Consider the following 22418-nt stretch of genomic DNA (forward strand, 5'->3'; position numbering starts at 1 on the left):
GAGAGTACCGAGTAGTTCTGAGTAGCGTTTCTTACAGTTCTCGACGAGTTCTATCGAAAACTGTCAGGTGGAAAAGCGATTGGACCAACGGTTTCCGAGATATACTCTAAAAATTATTGATCTTCTAACAAATGTCGCTGTATCTTGCAAACCGTTGGACTAATTATTATTCGAAAATTTTTTTTACATATCAGGAACTCTAGGCAATTGCAAATTGAAGCTATTAAGCCGCTCAGAACTATTCCACCTCGAAATTCGATAAAAAGTTAGCACCCCATTTTATCAGAACTATTCCATCTCGAAATTCGATAAAAAGTTAGCACCCTATTTTTAAAAAATATAAAAAAATGTTTATTGAGCGGAACTCTTGTTATTAACTATAGAGAACTCTTCGTCTCGTCAAAAGGAAGTGGGAACTCTAATCAGAACTCCTGAGTACTATAGTTGGGGTGCTAATTTAACATACCCGGGGGGGCCAGTGTGAAGTTGGCCCCCCAAAACATAATTTTCGTATATCTTTTGAACTAAGGGCGAGCAAACGAAAATTCCAACTGAGCATTCGTGAGCAAACGATGAGCAAACGAATGCATGAAGAAAAAAATCGATTTTTTAATATGGGGGGGCCAGCTTCACACGGGTCGACTTTTATTCGCTAAAAAGCGTGTCGAATTCACCTCCGATCATATCTTTTTAATTTTTATGGTTTTTCACGCGCGTACTTCTAATTTCACGCCCGGTCCGAAAGTCGATATTGTAAGAAAGACAGATAACGTATACGACGCTACGGTTTTCTGGTGCTATAATGCGGCGTGTGGGGCACGGCACAGGGCACGGTTGTGCATTCTCCTCGTCTTACGTACGTACGTGCTCGAGGAACAATGACGGTTAATTGTCACAATTAGAGCACCGAGTTTACCGTACGGATCAGCAATGGAGCTGTTCTAGCGCGTGCAAGCGCCAGCAATTTTCGACCGATTGCAATTAATCGCGTCACGATTGTAATATACGATAATAATGAGTTTTTTTCCGTCATAAAAGTCGGATTGTGTTTTATTTATTTACTATTTACATATTTAAATTTGTTTACCAAAATTTATAATCAAAATATTCATGGTGCTTTTAAAGACTTTAGTTACCAGCAGACAATTAAGATAGGAATATAGTTAGGTAACTACAGTTTACAGTTCTAATTAAAGATTTAATACTAAAATAATTTTAAAATTTCTCTCTCTCTCTCTCTCTCTCTTTCATCATGTTTTTAAAAATAACTTTTTGAATATTTAATTTTTTTTTAACTTTCTAAAGATGTAATAGATTTCTTAGAAGCTTTAAATGAGATGTATAAAATCTTTCAAAATTTTTTAGGCCTTTTAGTTATTTTAACATACAAAATAGATTTGGACACGAATAAGGTTGCGGACGTTCGTGTGCATTTGAAGGTGCTGAAAGTGTATGGGTTAAAAGAAAAGAAGCGCGTTCACACATCAGCGCAGAAAGATGACTACGTGTGCGCGCAGGTAAGAGTTAGCAAAACGTTTCCCAAGTCGCACGTATGCGTCGCCGAGATTATATTTCTGAGAAGGTGTCGCCTTGCACAAAGATCCGTGCCAAAAAGCCGCAACCGGACAGCCTGAAATCAATTTACGGCTCGCAAACCGTCATATCACATCCGTACCTCCGTGTCGCACGCGTTTCACGTACGCATCAAAATATAATTCGACACTTTAGTTTTACGTCCTCATTTATACTATAAAATTCAAGAACAATAAATTTAGCTCGATATAGACCGTTTATTTAATTTAATCTGCATTGCAAAAAAAGCGAAATTTATTAATCAAAATATAAATCGTTCGCACTTTCAAAAAAAATATGATATTCAAAAATTAAAAGCGTATTTGTCTTCTTTTATGAAATCAAATTTTATACTCTTTAAACTTTTTCCGGGTAAATTTCATTCTTTTGGAACGAGATTCAAATAGTTTAAAGAAAATTCAGAGAGTAAATATAGAAACTTATCAATACTCCAAGAAACTTCACATGTTTAAAATACTTAACGCACGCATCGTCAAAAAGATAATTCGAAAATATCACTGCGTTTTAATATAATGGCTATTCTTTCTCCTTGATTGGTTAAATTCAAAAATTCAATTGCAACGTAATCTGATAGGATTAAGAATCACCTAAATTGCAACGCGATGCGTGGATTGCCGCAAGATTCATCGAATTTGACAGTGGGACTCTTAACTCTTGGAAGATTGTCAGCTGACTAACGGTGAAAAGCATTTCTAACGAGTTCGCGAAGCGTTGCAACCCAGTCCGCTCCTTTCCTTTTCCATTCCGTACCTTTCACAGGGCCACTGTGCTCTCGTAAATCAGTTCTTTCTCGCAACGAACGTGATCTTTGACGCGTCCCGAAAATTGCACGTGCTACACGTTCTCTTCAAATTACTGCAAACTCGAACTGATAATTTTAAGGTCGCTGATTGATACTCGGATACACAATTTCGACACACCTCAATTTTAACAAACTATTATCTTTCCATTATTCAATAGACACCGTCTTAAACAGAATTGTTTAACGAAATTAACCATTAGATATTACAAAATGAAAATTGTGATGAGGCATAACAATAATTCGCAGTCACCTCGAAATATAATTGTTTTTAATGGTGAATTATGATGCATTACGATAAGATCTTTTGTCTTAATTCTATTTTCTTCCACCCTGTGTAAATATCTTTGATTGAATGGACCGCGCAGGGCGCGTGGTAGGCGAAATACATCATCGCGTGCGCAGTGGCGTAACAGCGAACGAAGTTGAAAAGGATATCTCGCGAACGAACCTGTTCGGCCAACGCATTTTCCAACGAGCGATACATACTCTATACCATACATACATGTATTATAGAATATATGGAATAGAATTTATTCTCTTTAGCACTTACATAAAGCCAACAAAAGAAGGATTTGGTTTACAAACCGCGAAAAAATATATATATAGATTTAATATAATTAAATATAAATTTTATTAAAATTTAATATAATACTTAATAACGATTCCAATAAATGTGGTTTTATTAATACCTTATATAGATTTAATTTGGACCACATAATGTTTCATATTAAATTATTAATTCAACACTTATCTAAAACTTATTAAGATTTAATTAAATTATATAAATTGGACTTTAATAAAATTTCATAAGGACTTATTAAACTTAAATAAGTTTGATAATATAAACTATATTAAAAATATATACAAATATGCATTTATTTATAAGGTTATATAAAGACTTTATAAATTCTTTATATGAATTTTGATGAAATCTTTATAAAGAAATTAGGTATAAGACTTTTATTTAGAATATATTAACTTTTTTTTCGCGGAAACATTATTTCTATCATCCATACTATCCTCATGCGCTCTTTTACTTTAATTGCTTATCGCATTACTTCTGGTTTTCCTTTCTATTCTTATTATTGCTCTATCTTATCTATATTGTCTTTATCTTAAATATATTGTCACAGTCAATCCGTGTTTTTTTATATTATCGCAGCCATAGTATTCAATACTCGCGGTTCTTTCTACAATACATGTTACACACATTGTCGCCTCTCCTTTACTCTATTTATCTAATTATCCCACCTGCTATCATGTTTCTCCCCCTCTTCTCCCTCTCTCTTTATCAAGTTTCTTATCTCTATTCTTTCTTAACTCCTTTAGTTTCTCCTCTTTGTGTTTTGTCTAACTCCTCACTTCGTAAACTTGTCTAATGTTTCTTTTAGCCTCTCCTAACTCCTTGAACCCATCCTTCGTCTTCATATACTCTTTTACGTAATGAAATGCGGTGCACATTCGAGTGTGCCAAATCAATTCCCGCTTGCTTTTATGTTGCAAAATCTTGTTATTAACAAGAACTATCGTCAGGATCAAAATATATACAAAGTCGCATAATTTCGGGAAATAATATGGATAGAACGATTCAGTTTCTCGCTTCATCTTGTGGGGAGATCAATATACTTCTTCAATGCATTTTTGCAGTTAATTCGTGAATCTTTGCGACGCCCGTGCACACCGCGATCACAAAACTACGAAAAGAAAAAAAAAAAAAAGAAGGAAAAACTTGTTTAAGGCCGTGAGCCCGCTCGTACGGTTTACGTTCCTATTACGTCGCGCGACATAGGCGTCGTGGGTGTAATGACAGCGACCAGGCTTACCAACGTATGTACTCTAAAATAATCACTGTACGTATTCCACAGAGAGAGAGAGAGAGAGAGCGAGAGATGTCTTGCACTCAATATATTGACTAAAAATTTATTATATTTCTATTTCTATGAAACTTTAACTGTGGGCAAGTCTGGTGTATACCTATACACAAATAAAAGTGCAAGAACGCAAAAAGTTGTATAAAACTTGCGTATGTCAAAGTATATATATGAATCTGCAGTAGCATATGCAACCAAGCAGAAACGTTATAAATATTATGTAGAATTTAATTTGTTTATAGGACACAACAAGAGGATCATATCAGAAAGCTGTCACTGTCATTGCGTAATAATTTGTGCTCGTTTTGTGTATCTGATACATTAGTGACTTTAAATCGTTTTGCAATTTAACTCAAAGCACCAGCGATTTACTTCGAGCATCCCCCGAGTTGCTTGGCGACTTCTAGGGAGTTAAAGATCGTCCAGCAATTTTAGTGGGAGAAATGCACTTGTCCCGCCATTCCGTCTCAATTGCTATTTAATTGCCAAAACCTGACAGTGACGCCAACCTCGGAGCGCATCGAACCGTCCATCGCATCAGCGTCGTTCCGCGGACTCGTTCCAGACCGGTTTTGCTCTTCGTAGTCGACCGCGCGAAAAAAGTGCCGCCGCGAAACAAGACTGTATCTTGTTGACGTAGTGTGGCACATCGTGAGATCCAAATATTTTAACGCGAGTGGAGATTGTACTAGGAAAATTCGAACAAGACGTGATAACAAAGAGAAGCAATATCACATTTTTCGTAAAAAAAGAAAGAAAATAAAGGCTCTTGAAGGAGGTACAATCTTATGATTTTCTTCTGTCTCTAAAAATTATGTCACAAAGTTATATCGATTATCGAGATGTTACTGAAGTTACTTTTATTCTATTAGATTTACTAATATAATCTAATCTACATTATTAGAAAACAGATTACACATTTTGTTCGCCAAGAGAAATGAGCATCGAAGTTGTTTACGAAATTAACTTCATCAAGTCTATTTTTAATGATTCGCAAACTTTGTTGAAAAAAAACTTCGCTATAATTTAAAAGTTTGTGATTATCTCGATCATTGATTTTGTCAATTTCGACTTTGTGAATAGCGACTTAAAAGTTTTCTTGCTTTTATAATCTCTGAATCTTATACTTCTTATCTCGATCGCTATTTCTTACAGCATCAGGTCGGCGCAAATTATAACTATTGCTTGTCTCTGTGCACTGGATGTATGCAAATCGGATTTCATTAATAAACCGCGATCATCGGTTGATTTTGGAGATATTGTGGGCGATATCTCGAGGTCTGTCTTGAGATGCGATATATCCCGCTCTTCCGCTATATATAATAACGCATACAAACGCCCCATTATTATTACGAATGCGCAAGTCCTTGTTCAATATTCATAGCGCGTCGTGCAAAAAGCATCTTTGCCGATGATAGTCTTGTTACGCATGTCATCATACATTACACGATTCTCGGTACTGCCGAGCTTAACCCTCGGCTATGGTTATCATTCACTCGTGCATTCAGGTCGCTTGACGATTGCTTTGCGATTGCTTTAATGAGGTGGTATTAAATCTGGGTAAATTCAAAAGTCTCGAGACAAATTTCATTGTATTTTCAAAGGATTGCGATGATTGCTTAGTTCAAAGAAACAATTTCCTTTTCCGATTAGAAAATTATATTCATTAATTAATATTGATGATCCTTTTTATCTTCTCATGTGGAGCACGTCTACAGGCCTCTTCCACTTTTGTCCGACGCCTATATTCGTTTCTTGAATCAGATTGTTTTTTCAGATTTGTTGGTGATTACTCGACGCCTCAATTAATTAATATAGATTTCTAAGTTAATGAACGTTTAATCAAAAACGCACACATTCGGTATTCTACCTTTATCAATATTAATAAAATGGTTTCCTCTAAAGTTATATTTTTTATTGTGTACATAAATTTTTAATTTATTTTTATCAATCGCGTTATGCGCAAATGCAATTTTGCCCATAATGCGATTAATTAATCGATGAATTAAAAAACTCGCTTTATGTCCATCATGTTGTCGGCTTTAGAAAAATAGAAATATTTTGGATCGATAAGATTGTCCCTTTGTGTATCGATGTGACGTCGCCCTTTTCGTTCTATTTCAGCATTCACAGTCACATTCGTAAGACAAAAGATAACGCGGACCACGTAATACACAATGGAATGTCCTTTGTGAACTAGCTGTTTCATTGCCATAAACGTATGTCCATGTTAGACAATATCTTACAATTAATCGGTGCAACGTGATCTATTGTTGTTAGAATTGGAAGAGAAGACTCAAAGAGACGAAGTAATGAGAAAGATAATAACACATAATTACTTATTATCATGTTTCTCAAAATTCTCGCTAAAAATGTAAAAGGTAAACCTTGACAATAACGGAAGCAGCTCCGATGACCTTGACTCACATAGAAAGTCCTATTAGGTATCCTAGTCGATCCATCTTAAATCTCCCATCCGACAAATCAGGGAAATAATTAGCAACTTTGATTGTTAAAATAGGAGCTCATAGGAGCTGCTTACGTTATTGTCAAGGTTTACTGTGTAAAAGTAAAAATGACAAAGTCTGCGTAAAACTGTTCTTTGTTATTTGGAAGATGGGATTTGTATCTCGTGGAGCATCATAGCGCAATTCATATATCCTCTAAAACGTTTCGAGCGAATTGTCATTCTAAAAAGTGAGATCTCACTTTTAAAGGTTGAAAAATTGAATCACTTTTTCAAGACCGACTCAGTTTTCACTCTTTAAAGTGAGATTCCATTCCAACGAAATTAGAAAGTATAAATTATTACATTTTTACTGTTTAGATATACTCAGACATATATATATTGGCAAAAAGGGTAAATTGACGATTGTTGCATGTATAATCTTCGAAAGGTGATGAAAAATCTACATCCATATCTCTAATGTACATATAATAACACATATTCGAAAGATCAGTGCAATTATCTCGGAGATAAAATCCGAGGACAGCGAGAGCTCTCCTGTTGATGCACTTATCAACGGTTGTAAGTGGACTCGCGTTATCACAGTACATCCTTGCAAGATAAGATAATAATTGCACGTAGTACGAGATAATAATAGTAGTCGAACATAATAATAATAACAACGTGACTCTTCATTGAATCTGGATACTTTGCAGGTGCTTTTCTATTTATTCCGATGGCCAGCACATCCACGAATAGATCTCGTCATTCACGAGCGTTACAGGAATAAAACAGAGTATCAGATCAATCGCATATTCATTTTAATTACGTGTATACGTGGGTGATTAAATATTCACATTCCAATGCGTTATGACTCTATAATTATTAAATCTTCATTATTAACAATGTGAAATCTCTTATTTGGAACAAGAGTTCCAAACTAAATACCGATGAGAATAAGCCATTTACGGTCAAGCTGCATCTTGGATGCTTCTAATGTAATTTCGTGCGGTAGATCCTTAAATGCGCGTCGAAATTTTTTTCATACGATATGTAATCAATATATAAATTGACACGAAATTATATTAGAGCAGATACGCAATGCATTATATTATCATTTAATAGACCTAGTCGTATCCTTCGAATAATTCCGGAATGTACTTAACCATGGCTGAATTAATCAGTTGATCACGCAGTTCGACGACAAGCCAATTATACATATATATGTTCCAGAGAGATGTACTTGCGCGCGATTTGTGCTACCCGCCGACAGGCAAACCACACCACGAGCGATTTTAAATCAACTATCTCGTATAATTGTGCGTCGCGATGTCGCTCGTTCAATTTGCGTAACATTTGAATCCAATCGCTCCCTCGCTTGACAGGGGATTAAGTACTCGGAGAATTGCAAGTGTGAATCATACCGTGTAGCTAACAAGTGTGATATATATGGAAATATTAATTACGTTCCTGCACGAAAGAATAATTCTGCTAAAGTATCTAGAAATTTATTAGCTATATAGATACAGATCTGAGAATAGTTTTGTTGGATTGTCAAAATTAATAGAATGCTCAGGTATGAGCGATATGCAAAAAATTTCGACATTCTACTACATAATTATTTTGATGTCCAAAAAAATTATTTTCAGCTCTATATCTAGCTACATTTTCAGATACTTCAGCAAAATTATTCTTTTTGTGTAGAATCCGATATTGACGTATAATTTATGTAATAAATAAATTATTAAGGAGAAAATTTTATATTTTTCATTCAGTCATTTTTTCCTCATTATTTCACCCTTTTGTCAAGCAAGAGGCAAACGTTTTTTTTATCGTAAAGATTTTAACTTGAAATTTCTCAATCCTCTTTTCAAAAAAGATTTCCACTAACAAAAGCTATAAGTCGAGCCCAATTTATGTGGTTAAATCGACAAGGCGGCGCACGATATCAGAGATCATTCGCGTCGATTAGTACTTAGATCGTGCGAAAGCACGTTTCACACGTACAACAGAATGCATGACGTACACGAGTGCGTTTCACACCTCTGTTGCACATTAGCGACACGCGCGCATTAGCGATGCAAGTTTTTTTCCTGAGCTGCACGAATGTTAAGTCGATTGGTCTTGGAAAGAGGTCAACGTTTTCTCAAGAAAACCGAGTCGTTTTTTAATACATGTTTATTCCCTCTTACTTTGACATTTAACTTTACTTCATGAAAACGATACACGTATATCTTTTTATAGATGTGTGCACTGAACCAAAAATGTACGTAAATACAATAAAAATATTCATTGGTATTGATAAAAAATTCATTAAAATTAGTCCAATGAACAATTTTATTCCTATAATGATTTAGGTTTTATAAAATGATTAATTTGAGTTATTAAACTATTACCAGAATTCATTGTGACAATGAATATGTACAATGAAACAATCTACCATGGATTTATTATAATAACAATAAACATTTTCTTTAATACAATATAATGAATTCCATTATTAAGTTAATGTGCAGACTTTATTAACTAATAAAAAAATGCGTTAATATAATGAATGTATTTTATCACTTCTATAAAATTTTATAATAGACATCTAATGAATGAATTTATTAAGTCTATGAACATATTTGTTGGAAGAATGAACTTTTCCATTGATTTAATTAAATGTTCCATTAAGTTATGATATATTCAAATACATTATATTAATAAACAGTGATTTGTTATATTAATAAATCCAGTTATTAGCTAATGAAAAATACTCAATACAATATTCATAATATCTATTAAAAGTTCATTATATCAATGAATTTCAAATCAATAAATGTCATTCATTGATACTATAAACAACATTTTTTTCAGTGTGTGTGCGCGCGCGAAATTTGCCAAAAATATAAAAACTTGATAATAGTTTCAGTAAAAACGAAGATATCAAAAACCGGTAAAACATGGAGTGTTTTAATATTTCAAAAAAAATTATACCCTTTTTGAAAGATTAGAACAAATGTTTCATCATTTTTCGATATCTTTATTTTTACAAAAATTATTACAGAGTTTTTACACTTTTGGTTTTTTTTTTTTTTTACTATTTAATTGCTTCTCACGTCCTAATTTTTGCGTTCCCGAATTATCTCTGCGAAAGGCAATAACCTAAAAACCTAAAATATACGCATTCGACGAAGTTTAGTCTTTGCACGTTTGTCAATATTTAAGAGGTGTCGCGCCTCGCACTTTCGCAATATTCGCAAACTGCACGTGACATTTGTCAAAATATACGAGTGACGACATGTAACTTAAGCTAATTATTGCGGTCATCGCGTTTCGACATTGATCGTCCGGTATATTATTACGACATACCATAACTTACACATCCCTATACTTATCTGGAATGTTAAAAATATGTAGAACCGTATCAACCGTGTTCACGCCGATTTGAACGTTTTCTTTCTTAGAATTAGACAAATACTAAGAGTAAAAAATAACGAGAATAGAAATAAGAAAAAAAAAATAACGATAAGAGCATCAAAGTGATCTAATGACGCGGACATTGCGAGTCAAAAGGTCAAGTGTCGACCGATTTTTCCATCAGATCTGGCCGTACGATTCAGGATTCAGCATCCGTTGTGAACTACGCCAAGACGGAGAATAAAGACGAGAATAAAATAAGCGATCGGACGTTTTCGATCGGATCGTTCCTGGTCTCTTTCCCTCTCCCTCCCTCCCTCCCTCCCTCTCTCTCTCTCTCGTCCCATATGATCGGACTCGCGTGTATACTCAAGTACAACCGATAAAACCGGATACCCTCGCCAACCGAAAAGGGTTAAGTCGCCAAGATGCCTAATGTCGCTACTCGTTACGATTCCCTTATACGTTTAGCGAAGCGACGTCGCGCTTGGATCGAGATAAAGGTTCGTTCACACTTTGTGCCGTGGCCAGTTCCCGAGTCAAGCCGACTTCCTCGATCCCGCGATCGATTTCGCTAACGAGAGAGATGCACACGATCGAGCCATCGAGAGAGAGAAAAGATATAGCATGTAAAAAAAAACTAGAGTTTTTTTTTTTTATCAATTGAAGTACGATTGCAATTTAAGAAACAAATTATTTAATGCTTATTTGCATTTGAATTACAAATGCGACACAGATTACAACTCGCAATGAGTCGGTATCGCACTTCACGTGGGTGCGAATATATGATCAAAAGTTGCGGAAATACGAGCTCGTGTAAAGAAGAACAAAGCGCCCATAAACATCCTCTCTCTATCACGTGGTAAACGGCGAATGTTGGAATATAACGGAGGAGGAAAAGGGCAGCACGATTCCGTTTAGATAATGCGTTATCCAGTAGTTCGCGTTAAAAAGAAATCACAGTAAATTGCGACTGACCCTGTCACAATTGTCGCCGATTGCTGTTCCACTCAATCATTAACTAATACCTATAATAATTAATTAATATCTAATTTTAATAATTTTTATTGAAGGAAACCAAATATTTTATTATTAATTGTAATATTATTAAATATAATAATAATTACTTATTTTAAATTATCTATTAGCCTTTATAGCTCGGTGCCCTTTCCTCATTTAATATTTTTTTAAATTTATAATAAAATTGAATGATTGTGTTGTTATCAGTTACATAAGTTGATTAAAAATTAATATCACATGTAACAGATTTCTTCAACCGCCACTAACATCCATGAAACAAGATATAGATTATTATATTTTTGTCTATATTACTCATTTCTCATGTAGTTTATATTATTGTTACTAAACGTTGCCTATATTAAGTAATAATATAAAATATTGATCAGGTACGTTTTAGCGACCAGTACGCATTCGGGAATTCTCCCCTAATTAATAAAATAATCAACACATTATAAATTTTTTTAATAACAAATCCAACTGATTTTTCGTCAGTTCAAAAAAATTAGTTATCTGTTATTTAAAAAGTAATAAAATTGACTATTTTATTGTTATGCTCATAATAAACAATCTATTATCCGAGAGAAATAAATCTCTATCCTCTATATACCCTCGGATAGAAATAAAAATATCTTTATTGTTTGAGAGTATACGGTTTTTTTTTGTTCAAAGCAGAGATAAAAATTGCATACATAAATACAACAAATAAAAATAAATTTTACATTCCTACATGCTGAGTCATTAATAATGTCAACATTGCACGTACAGCGTTAATTTGGTTCAAGTTTAGTTAAATGGGAGACGAGACGAGATAAGGGACATTGCTGGATGCGCGCGTTCCGGTCTGCGAGAGCGAACCTGCGCCGCCGTAGGCGATGCGGTTCTCCTTTACAATTTCTGCACGTGCAAACGAGGCCGCGGGAAATCAAGTTCAATGGCGTCTTGGATGAAGATCTAAACTGCGAGCCGCACACGCGTACGGCCCCATGCGTGCGTAAAACGTAGTGCATGCGTAAGAAGTTAAGAACCTACGTCGAGAAGCGCAGTTGCTGCGACTCTCGCAGGCTGCAAGTTGCGTGTGGGCATGATACATGGTATACACATCTTTTAAAAGAGACGAAGAGAGAGAGAGAATAATATATTTTACTTGAATATAATTTTATTTAGAAACAATACAAATATAAGAAGGGCAAAGAGCCAAGTAAATCTATATCGAACAATATTCAATTATTTAAAATTTAATAAAACGCCACGCTTTAATAAATCTTTAAAAATTACAAATTAACAGAACGTTTCGACTCCGATCAGGTCATTTTCAATGTTACAAATTAGAATGAAAATTTTAAACAATTGAATATTGTCCGATAGATTTACTTGGCTCTTTGCCCTCCTTATATTTGTATTGTTTTATACATATAGAGCCTTTTCATTATTTCTTTTATTTAGAAAACCTAATAAATAATTATTTCCAAATTGTATCCCCTCCCCCTAGAGTCTATTATTCCGCTAAAAAAAAAAAAAAAAGAAAACTTGTCTTTCGTGAGAATGTTACATTTCTACGTACTCGCTTCAAGCAAGATATTATCGCATCTCTTAAGTTATTTACGTGTATGTGTATTTTCTCGTATACAAATTGTCTCACTGCACTGCGGACTTTCCTATTAAGCCTGACGACGCTAATATATTTTCTGCACAAATAAGCATGCGTGATGTCTGTTGCACAAAGTTGCGTTTCCTGTTATTAAGTTTCTCTTTAACTTCTAACGTTTTGTAGCGCTTTTCACAGTTCTATATACTTACAATAGTTCCGTATAAAAATAAAACAAAGTTCCCTGTTTTTTGTATCAAAAAACTAAAATTGAAAATATGGAGTGCGAATTTCGTTTTTTGGTACAAAAAAAAATGCGCGGAACTTTATCTAATTTTATAAAAAAGACTATAGAAAGTGCTACTGGAACTGTCGTTACTTCTTTTTGTATTTATAGAATAATGTCATGCTAATTTCACAGAAGGGTCTTTAAGTTTCACACTTCCTCTCGCGACATTGTTCTAAAAAACTATTCTGTCAAATAATAATAAAGAAAATTAAAATAAAAAACTAAAAAGACAAGTGAAGAGTCAAACATTAAAATTTCTTTAATCGTGTAGAGTCAAAAGATAAAATGAAATAACATAAAATGACAAGAAAGCGAGAATAAATTCGAAAATATGAAAAATACATATATATATATAACAAGAACAGACTTTTACGAAAATATATAACCGTAATCATCAAATCTGTAAAACTTAACTTTACATGTTTCGACTCGTGGATTGAGTCTTCTTCAAAGAAAATTAATACGTAAATGATCTTTCAGTCTTTTTATGCATTTCGTGGCTGTGCTTCAGGTCAAGTTTTACGGTACCGGTGATAGAGGATGAAACTATACGCGAGTCGGTCTTTATACACACATATACGTATTACATAAAGCCATAATAAATTACTAAAGCGATTAAATGGCACTATAAACGTACTAACGCATTCGCCGAAACGTATGAAGAACGTCACGTTAACGTTTTGATAACTGTTATCTCTTTTACGTTCGAAAAAATATCCAGGGACATTCATTACGTTCCCGTGGATCGCCCTCGGCGTTCTCGCGGGGTTTAGAGAGCAAGAAGTGCACGCCCACACGTTCCAGCCGAGGCCCACGCCAGGACCGTAAGTATCGTGGTGGTCGCGATGTCGTGCGGCCCAGAACGTCCGTCGTCTACACGCAAGACGATCCGGATACCTATTCCGAATGTTAGTCGTCGAACCATGGAAATGCACGTCGCCGAGGAGGATCGGCGTTAAATGCGCGCATACGATACCGTGTTAGATGGCGAGGCGCGTCGAAATTGTGCAGCGGCCGCTTATTCATCTCAATCGCGCACGCGGAACTATGAGGACCGATGCCAGTGAACAAACGCGGTTTCTCGCCGTTGTATTTTCATTCGTATCCATCGAGTATTGTTCTACGAAATTTCAACATTACGGAACTTTATCGGAAAATATCGAAATTATATTCAAAATGATCCTAGTTTGACGAACTCTCCATTTTTTTTCTAGTTCCAAGGCCCGGTTCCACCAATGTAAAACTAACTTTCGTTCAACTTACTGTTTATCCTTTTCTCTAAATTAGAAAAGTTCCATGTCCTAAGGCCTAAGAAAAGTGCTTAAAAATTAGAAAAAGATGAAAAGTGAACCAATTAAGTTAGAATTAAAGTTATCTATAATTAGTAGAAGCGGACATAGATCTTTAACACTTCGACAATTCTGGAATCTTTAAAAGCATTATCGACATTTTCAATGTGAATTTTGGTAGATAAATTTAAATCTATAAAGATAAATAAACAATTCAACTCTTATAATTGTAAAAATTCGTTAAAGCTTTGACAAGTATACTAAAATTTTGTCAGATTCTAATATAATCTGAAAGAGAGGGAGAGTAAAACACTTGCTGTTTTTCAAAGATTTCTATGAAGAGTTGAAACTTATATTGTCAACGAAAGGTTAAGAATTAAGATAATAATTAAGACTTATCTTTTTAATTGTTCAATAGAAAGTTGACACTCCAAATTTCCGAGAATTTACGAAATTAAATCTTTCGACATTTGAAAGCTCGAGAAACTTAAGGACGTTATATACATATTTCGCAACCGCATTTAGAAAATGTGAGTCAACGTACTTTAACGTGCTTGAAAAGGTACAACGATGACCTTTGTACTGCCAGAAAGATTCGAGCAACTTTTAGACCGGCATATAAAGATCCAGACGAGAGATCGGCTGCTCGAATTTTCGCTCTGCGACACGACGTAAAAGGGCAAGAAGTACATACGATACGCACACACGTTTGTAAGAAACGCGCGCGCGCGCGTTCGGCCGTCACTCTAAGCTGCATCCGGCAAAGCGGTGGTTTTTTGCATCGCGCCGGGTATTGCATCCTTAAGTTCTGTCACTTGTCTTGGAAGTGGTCGAATGGTCGTCGTTTTGCAAACGAAGTTACTACCCACGAACTAGCAGAAGCGAGGCGAAAAGTCGTATACTCAACTACTCAGCCGAGGAGAAAGTACAAATCCAAGAACTTTTCGGGTTTTTTTTTTTAGAATGTAATAGTTTTCAAGCAAAAATATATATACTATATATATGGGGCATTCCATCCCAAGTGTGCCACTCGAAAACTTTTGGATTTTTGATTTGGCTGAAATTTTGATATATTATAGTACCCATCGCAAGAAGCTACCATGATTTTTTTTTGAATGTTTTTATCAACATAGTCATGAGATATAAATTTTTTTCAAAATTCGCAATTTTCAAATGCCTATAACTTTGCGAATTTTGAAAAATGCGAATTTTGAAAAAAAATTCATATCTCATGACTATGTTGATAAAAAAATTCGAAAAAAATCATGGTACCTTCTTGCGCGATGGGTACTGTAATTAATATATACTATAATATATCAAAATTTCAGCCAAATTAAAAATCCAAAAGTTTTCGAGTGGCACACTTGGGATGGAATTGCCCCATATATACGATATATTAAAAATCAGTATAAATATGTTTATAGTCAACTGTTGCTTCTCATTCAAACTTCATTAGCAATTTAGTTATCTCAAAAGTGGACGACAAACTTAGAAGCAGACATTTACTTTTATCGATGACAAGAATTCCAAACCGAGCTAATGTTGTGTAACGAAACAATATTTAAATATTTGCGTGTCTCAGAAAATCCACTCAACGTCTTTGAGTTAAAATTAACATTTTATTTTTTATAATTATTCTACGTTGTAATCTATAATATATATATATATATATCAATTGCTATTTAATTGTCAGAACTATATTTTTCGAGCAGCAATTAACCTCTCGAGACCAAATGAAATCCAAACGCGAGCGAAAGCATTGCGACTCCGGCGAGCTTTTCGCGCCGATTTATTATAAGCGATTAATCTTGGCAACTGCGGTCTCGAGTTAGCTTCTTGACCTCACGGTAGCCTCTCTACACGCGTAACGTCTCAATTATGCTTTTTGTCATTATGAAATAATTTTCCGCGGGCGAGGAACTTTCTAATGGAGAAATATGTTACGCCACGCGAACGCTCTCTTCAACCTTCTAACGCAAAAAGGTAATTAATCCGGAAGAATACTCTAGAAACATGCTAGAAAAACATAGCGATTGAGTCCTCACCGAATAGAAAATTACACCGAATTCAATACAAAGGAAGTTATTAGATTAGGTAAAAGAAAAAGAATTGTAAATCGCGACGTAATGTCTACATACGAATATTTCAGTTACAAAAGTTTAAAGGAATAATTATACATTATATCAATAATAATTAAACATCAAATCTGTAAATCTGATGTGACGTCATTACAAAATTCACAATGCGAATCTGGAATGTATAATAATTTACATTTCATAGAAAAACATGATATTTCTATCTTTCGTACGCTTCGTTATAGCTTAACATCTACGATACGATAATCCGCCTTCTCTCTCTCTCTTCGACTATATATTTCCCACATCTATTTATATATTTTCTTTTACTTCTTTCTTTCACTATCCGATCTCTAAATGTAGCGGCGCTAGCTCGAGCAAAGTATAAGGGAAAAGTATTTACGGAAAAGCAGTAGCCAATCGGAACTCGCGTTGGTAGCAAAGGTGGCATAGACCTAACAGAAAGTCGACCGTCAGCGCGAGTTCCGATTGGCCACTGCTCGTCCGCTTTCCGTTTTTCCGTCTCAAGGTGTGAACCCGCCCTATAAAAAGACGTAATAAATCGCGGAGGTGTAATCAAGCCTGGAGTTTACGCGCACGTATAGCGTTCGAGAGTTTCGCGCGGTTGCGCCGGAGTCGAAAGGATCAATAAAAGTGCGTGGAGAGAAAGACGATTGCGCATTATTAGGCTGAATGAACACGCGAGCGAGACGCGCATTAATCCGGGTCGCTCGTTTCGAGAGTGCGTTAGTAGCGCGCCCGCACTTTTATTTGGTCGAGCCGACGCGACGCGGGACGTTCGCGCCGCAAGTTGAATTGTCAGATCGGATGAACCTTGAATGTATGTACTATTTTCTGAATAAACACAAGGGACACGTATTTGTTTTAATACACTTTTTTCTTTCGACATAAATCCGCGAAGCTACATAAGAGAGACAGAAAAAAATATTTTAAATATGTAGAAATTGATTGATTTTTAAGACTATGTAATAATTATATTATTTAAAACATTTCTTTAACTTTTATAAATAAGAAGCGTTGAACTGTAAACTCTGTTAAAGCGTTTTTTGCACTTTTACAGACAATTTCAAACCCGCGAAAAAATATATATATATAGATTTAATATAATTAAATATAAATTTTATTAAAATTTAATATAATATACTTAATAACGATTCCAATAAATATGGTTTTATTAAAACCTTATATAGATTTAATTTGGACCATATAATGATGCATATTAAGTTATTAATTCAACTTATTAAAACTTGTTGAAACCATATTAAAACATATTAATTTAACTTATTTAAAACTTATTAAGATTTAATTAAATTATATAAATTGGACTTTGATAAAATTTAATAAGGACTTATTAAACTTAAATAAGTTGATAATATAAACTATATTAAAAATACATACAAGTATGCATTTATTTATAAGGTTATATAAAGACTTTATAAATTCTTTATATGAATTTTGATGAAATCTTTATAAAGAACTTACAAGACTTTTCTTTAGAATATATTAACTTTTTTTTCGCGGGAATAGAAGTTACAAATGCATAAATAATCGGCAGCGCGGTTGTCGATCCATAAATCGAAACTACAATTCCATGAATTAACGAACATAATAAATGTAATACAAAAAATATGCATGTGCGTGTCACTACATTGATATAAATTTAAATCATGCGGTGTCAATATCATTTTCACCGTGTTGGTGTTAATATATTTGATATTAATTTAATACCAACTTAATGTGGATTTAATACCACCGGCTTTAAATCCTCACCAAAATGGTGTTGATATAAGATCTGTTTTTTTTTTTTTATTTCTGCACTAAAAATTGCACTAGACTTTCTTTCTTGTTTACGCTAAATGCGTATACTTATTTCATTTTAAGTTCCGAAAGTATATAATTAGTTTACACGCACGCACAGAAAACAGATAAACATCAGGGGTTTGAGGTATATGTTGGCGTTCATATAGTTGTTTTTCATCTATCATCAAACTCAAACGGTTCTTATTCGTGACGTCATAATTCAATTAAATGCACCTTCTTTGTTATTTTAAAAAGTAAGTTTCAACTGAGCTTTTACTAACAATCTGTAGAAGCTTTAGTGAATTTTGTTAATAACTCACGCATTGAAAAGAAAGTAAGGTTTTAAAACCAGTATTTCTTATGCGATAACTTTGTCTCCAAAGTAAACAAGGATAAAGTGACGCTATTATTATACCTGAAGAGGGAAACCCAAGAAATCCATCCCTGATTTTGAACTTTGAATATACTGTTTTCTAAATAAATATACGGGACACGTATTTTTTTCAATCAATTTTTTTCTTTCGGAATAAATATCGAAGCTACATAAGAGATAGAAAAAAAATATTTTAAATATGTATAGAAATTGATTGATTTTCAAGACTACGGTAATAATTATAATTTAAAACATTCCTTTAACTTTTACAAATAAAAATCGTTATAAAGTACTTTCCAAACCTTTTACTCCGAATACTTTTTTATCTCTTACAATTTCAACGATATTCTTCGTTTCAAAACAAAACAAAAATGAAACTTCTTTAAAGAGGTTTGGAGTCTCATTATTATATTGTAATACAATAACAAATAAAACGCATCCCTTACTTTCGTCTGGAAGATAACATACGTATTGAAAGTTTATCAAAATCAGAGGAGACACTTCCAAAATCGGAAGGGTTTTCTTGTGGAGCATCCATAAAATGCATAACTTATTCAGAATCAGTATCGCTTGCATGAAAATGGAAAGCAAAACTGACATCAACACCTGCAACGTGATGAAAATTATGTAAACACCGATATTTTTTTACAGTACACACATCTACTAAACCCGAAAGAGAGAGAGAGAGAGAGAGAGACAAATAATAATAAAAGCACCCACCGAAGAAGTCCTCCCAGCTGACCGAGCCGTCGGAATCCACGGCGTTGGTGCCCGCGACTTCCACATCCGCCTCGCTGCCCATCGTATGACGCGCGCGTCCCTCGTCGCGCGACCTCACGCCGATCCGTCAAAGTGATCAACGTCGTTACTCGCGAGACACGCCACGATCATCGCACTCGTCGCATAGCGCGACGTCCCGCCGGGCCGCGTTGAACGACGCGGCGACGCGTCCGCGAGCGCGCGCCAATCGCGACTGACATTGTTTTGCGGGCGCCGAAAGTGTCTCGCCGCGGAAAAGGGTGAACGATCGGAGGAGTGATCGATACGGATCGCGCGCGGCTCGACGGAACAACGAAAACGGTACGCGCGACCGGCGCGCGGAGCAACCGCGGCGCGCCAAACCCGAGCGTCAAGAGGAGCGTCCCGCGCGACGCGACCGCGGGATGAAACGCGACTGACATTCGACCGCATTCAACGACCGCGGCCAGGCCGCGCGATACGGCGGCGCGGTGCGCGGAGTGCCGAAAATCACCGAGGGTGAACGATCCCCACGGACCAATCCGGGGTTCTTGAGAATTCCGCGAAACGCGCGGCGCGACACCCCCGCGCTTACTGGAAAATGCGAATCAAGCATTTCGATATCTGTGTACCGTAAAATAAAAGGTGACAAGTATCGTTAGGTATGTACTCTAAATTCTTCGGAGCGAAACGTCTCATTCTATAAAGAGTGAAAATTGACTTTCTCTTGAAACAGAGACTTTGAGATTGAAGATAAAATTTGACCAATCAAAATGAATGGAGCGAAAATTGTTTCGCCCTCTCATTGGTGAAATAAAATCTGTGATTTTCAATCTCAATCATTTTCAAAACATAGTCTAATTTTCTTTGAAGAGTTAATCTTTAAGATGAGTTTGATATTGTTGCCTTTCGAATGAGATTCGTTCTAAAAGATTTAGAAAGTGAGTAAAGCGGGATAGAGAATATCAATCATAAATCAAGCAAAATTTTATTGTTACTTATAAAGAATCGTAAAAAATAAATGACAAATGACATTAATATAATAATTGGATTTTTCTTGATATGGGTATATAAATCATTTTTCGACTGTCTACCCAGTGTATTATATCGGAATTAATTATTATGTGACTACCGATAAGATCGAATCAAATCAGATTTATAGTGTAGTAATAATTTGATAACAAAAAGGTGTAGCTTTCCATTAACGCCGAGTAGCTTTTCACCGATATATAAAATTAACTTCAATGTAAAATTAACTTTATCTTTCTTTTTTTAATTCTTAGAACTGAAAAATATGAAAAATTAGAACCAAGATTAATTAAAATTACGTTAATAGAAACGAACATTATAATACAGGATGACAAAGACTAACGTTTTTTTTTTTTTTTTGGAAGAATAAAACATGGTATGTCCTTTTTAAATTTATTCTTTATACTTCAAATTTGCTTCAAACAGTATTATAAAAAATATGCTTGAAAGATGTTAATAACATCGATTAAATATTGAAAACATGTGTAAAATACGTTTTTCACACCAATCCTGCATTAGTAACGCAAATCGACACAAACATTGTTGTTGTTTTCCTTTCTACTCAGTAAAAGTAACAAAGACAGTTATTTTTGTTATTTGAGTCGACCTGTGTGTGTCATCAAATGTACGTACAATGCAAGGAATAAAAGCATCCATGTAATATCAATGTATGTAGTACTTAAATACGTTTACACTTTATACATATATAAAATATTATATACAAACAATACTTTTTACATAAAAGTTTCGGCATACTATAATTTATTTATTGTTAATATACTATAGTTAATAAAAGTAATTTTCATGTCGATATTTACATGAATTGGTTTTTGCTAGATGAAATTAGATAAAAATATGAATATAGTATATATATATAAATTTTTATATGATTTTTAATACATCTCTAAATACTAAAATTAAATTTGATCTATAGAGTGGTCTCCGTCGCAGCTTCTAATACAAATCGCTGGAATGTTTCTCAAAATTGTCGGAAGACGACATTTCGGAAGATATAGGTATTTAAGAGACGTTTCGATGAGAAAGTGGAAGCTGAGATACGCGCACGCATTGCGTGGAATATTAACGAGCGGCGTAACGTCTCTCTCTCTCTCTCTCTCGAAATAAAAGATCTTCTCCCCGAATATATATATATATATATTGCTCAACCAAGAGTTCCGTGAAAGTCGTTGCTACACATTCTTACGACCCCTCTTCCTCTCCCCCCCTCCCCCCTGCCCTTTATATCCCCCGCGCTGAGTTGCGTTAATTTTTTTGAAAGAATACACGCACCTATACACGCGCGTGCATACATTAGGGGCCTGCTACGCGTGCACGATACTTCTACGGAATCGCCGACGTTCTATTATTAGACGGCCAGCGTTGCATCCCGCAAAGGCGAGATGAATGGAGAAGGCTGTACGTTAGGACGTCGTCCCTTAATCCGTCGTAAACGAAAATTATCGTGGAAAATACAATTTAATAATAGGCCGAAACCGAGCGTATACGAGGTGTTATTAATAAGTAAAAAAAAAAAAAGATAATAATTACATATAAAAATATAATAATTACAACCTGTGATAGTATAATAAATCTGACTAATAACTGAATAATCATAATGATAAAAAAATGGCCGTAAATATGAGTAGAAGATTCACGAAAGAAAAAAAAGTAGCGTTTAAATTAATGGTAATTAATAATGCGAATTAATTAATTAATCGACATACATTCTGCAGTAATATTCATTGTAATAACTTGTATAATAAATATTGTATTATAGAGGAAAGAAATCATTCGATCTGTTGATCATACATACTTGTTTTATATTTCGCATCGTACAAACAACGTGTATATACAAGATTGCTATAAGAAAATGCCGATGCGAGTATAGTCTAATACACAGTTTACTTTATTACATACAATTCCTCTTCTATCTAGTAGTTCTCTGTTATCTCTGATCGTAGTTACACTTGATTACACCTTCCTCATTTGAAGTATATCAACTTAAATGATCGCATCTTTCTTATGAAACAATAGTCGTTTCTCTAACAATACTTAGGAGAATGCGCTTTTATTGCGCGGTGACTT

General features: G+C 34.7%; 1 protein-coding gene across 1 annotated transcript in view; it reads right to left on the bottom strand.

Annotated features, from left to right (window-relative positions):
• The window catches only part of GEFmeso (Guanine nucleotide exchange factor in mesoderm), a 47360-nt gene extending 27992 nt beyond the window's left edge, over window positions 1-19368 (bottom strand). The window contains exon 1 of the mRNA XM_018540883.1: window positions 19287-19368. Coding sequence (XP_018396385.1) covers window positions 19287-19368 — 82 coding nt within the window. The remainder of the gene's footprint in view (window positions 1-19286) is intronic.
• Window positions 19369-22418: the final 3050 nt, after the last annotated feature.

The sequence above is a fragment of the Cyphomyrmex costatus genome, unplaced genomic scaffold, assembly GCF_001594065.2.
Source record: "Cyphomyrmex costatus isolate MS0001 unplaced genomic scaffold, Ccosl1.0 scaffold273, whole genome shotgun sequence".
Lineage (NCBI taxonomy): Eukaryota > Metazoa > Arthropoda > Insecta > Hymenoptera > Formicidae > Cyphomyrmex > Cyphomyrmex costatus.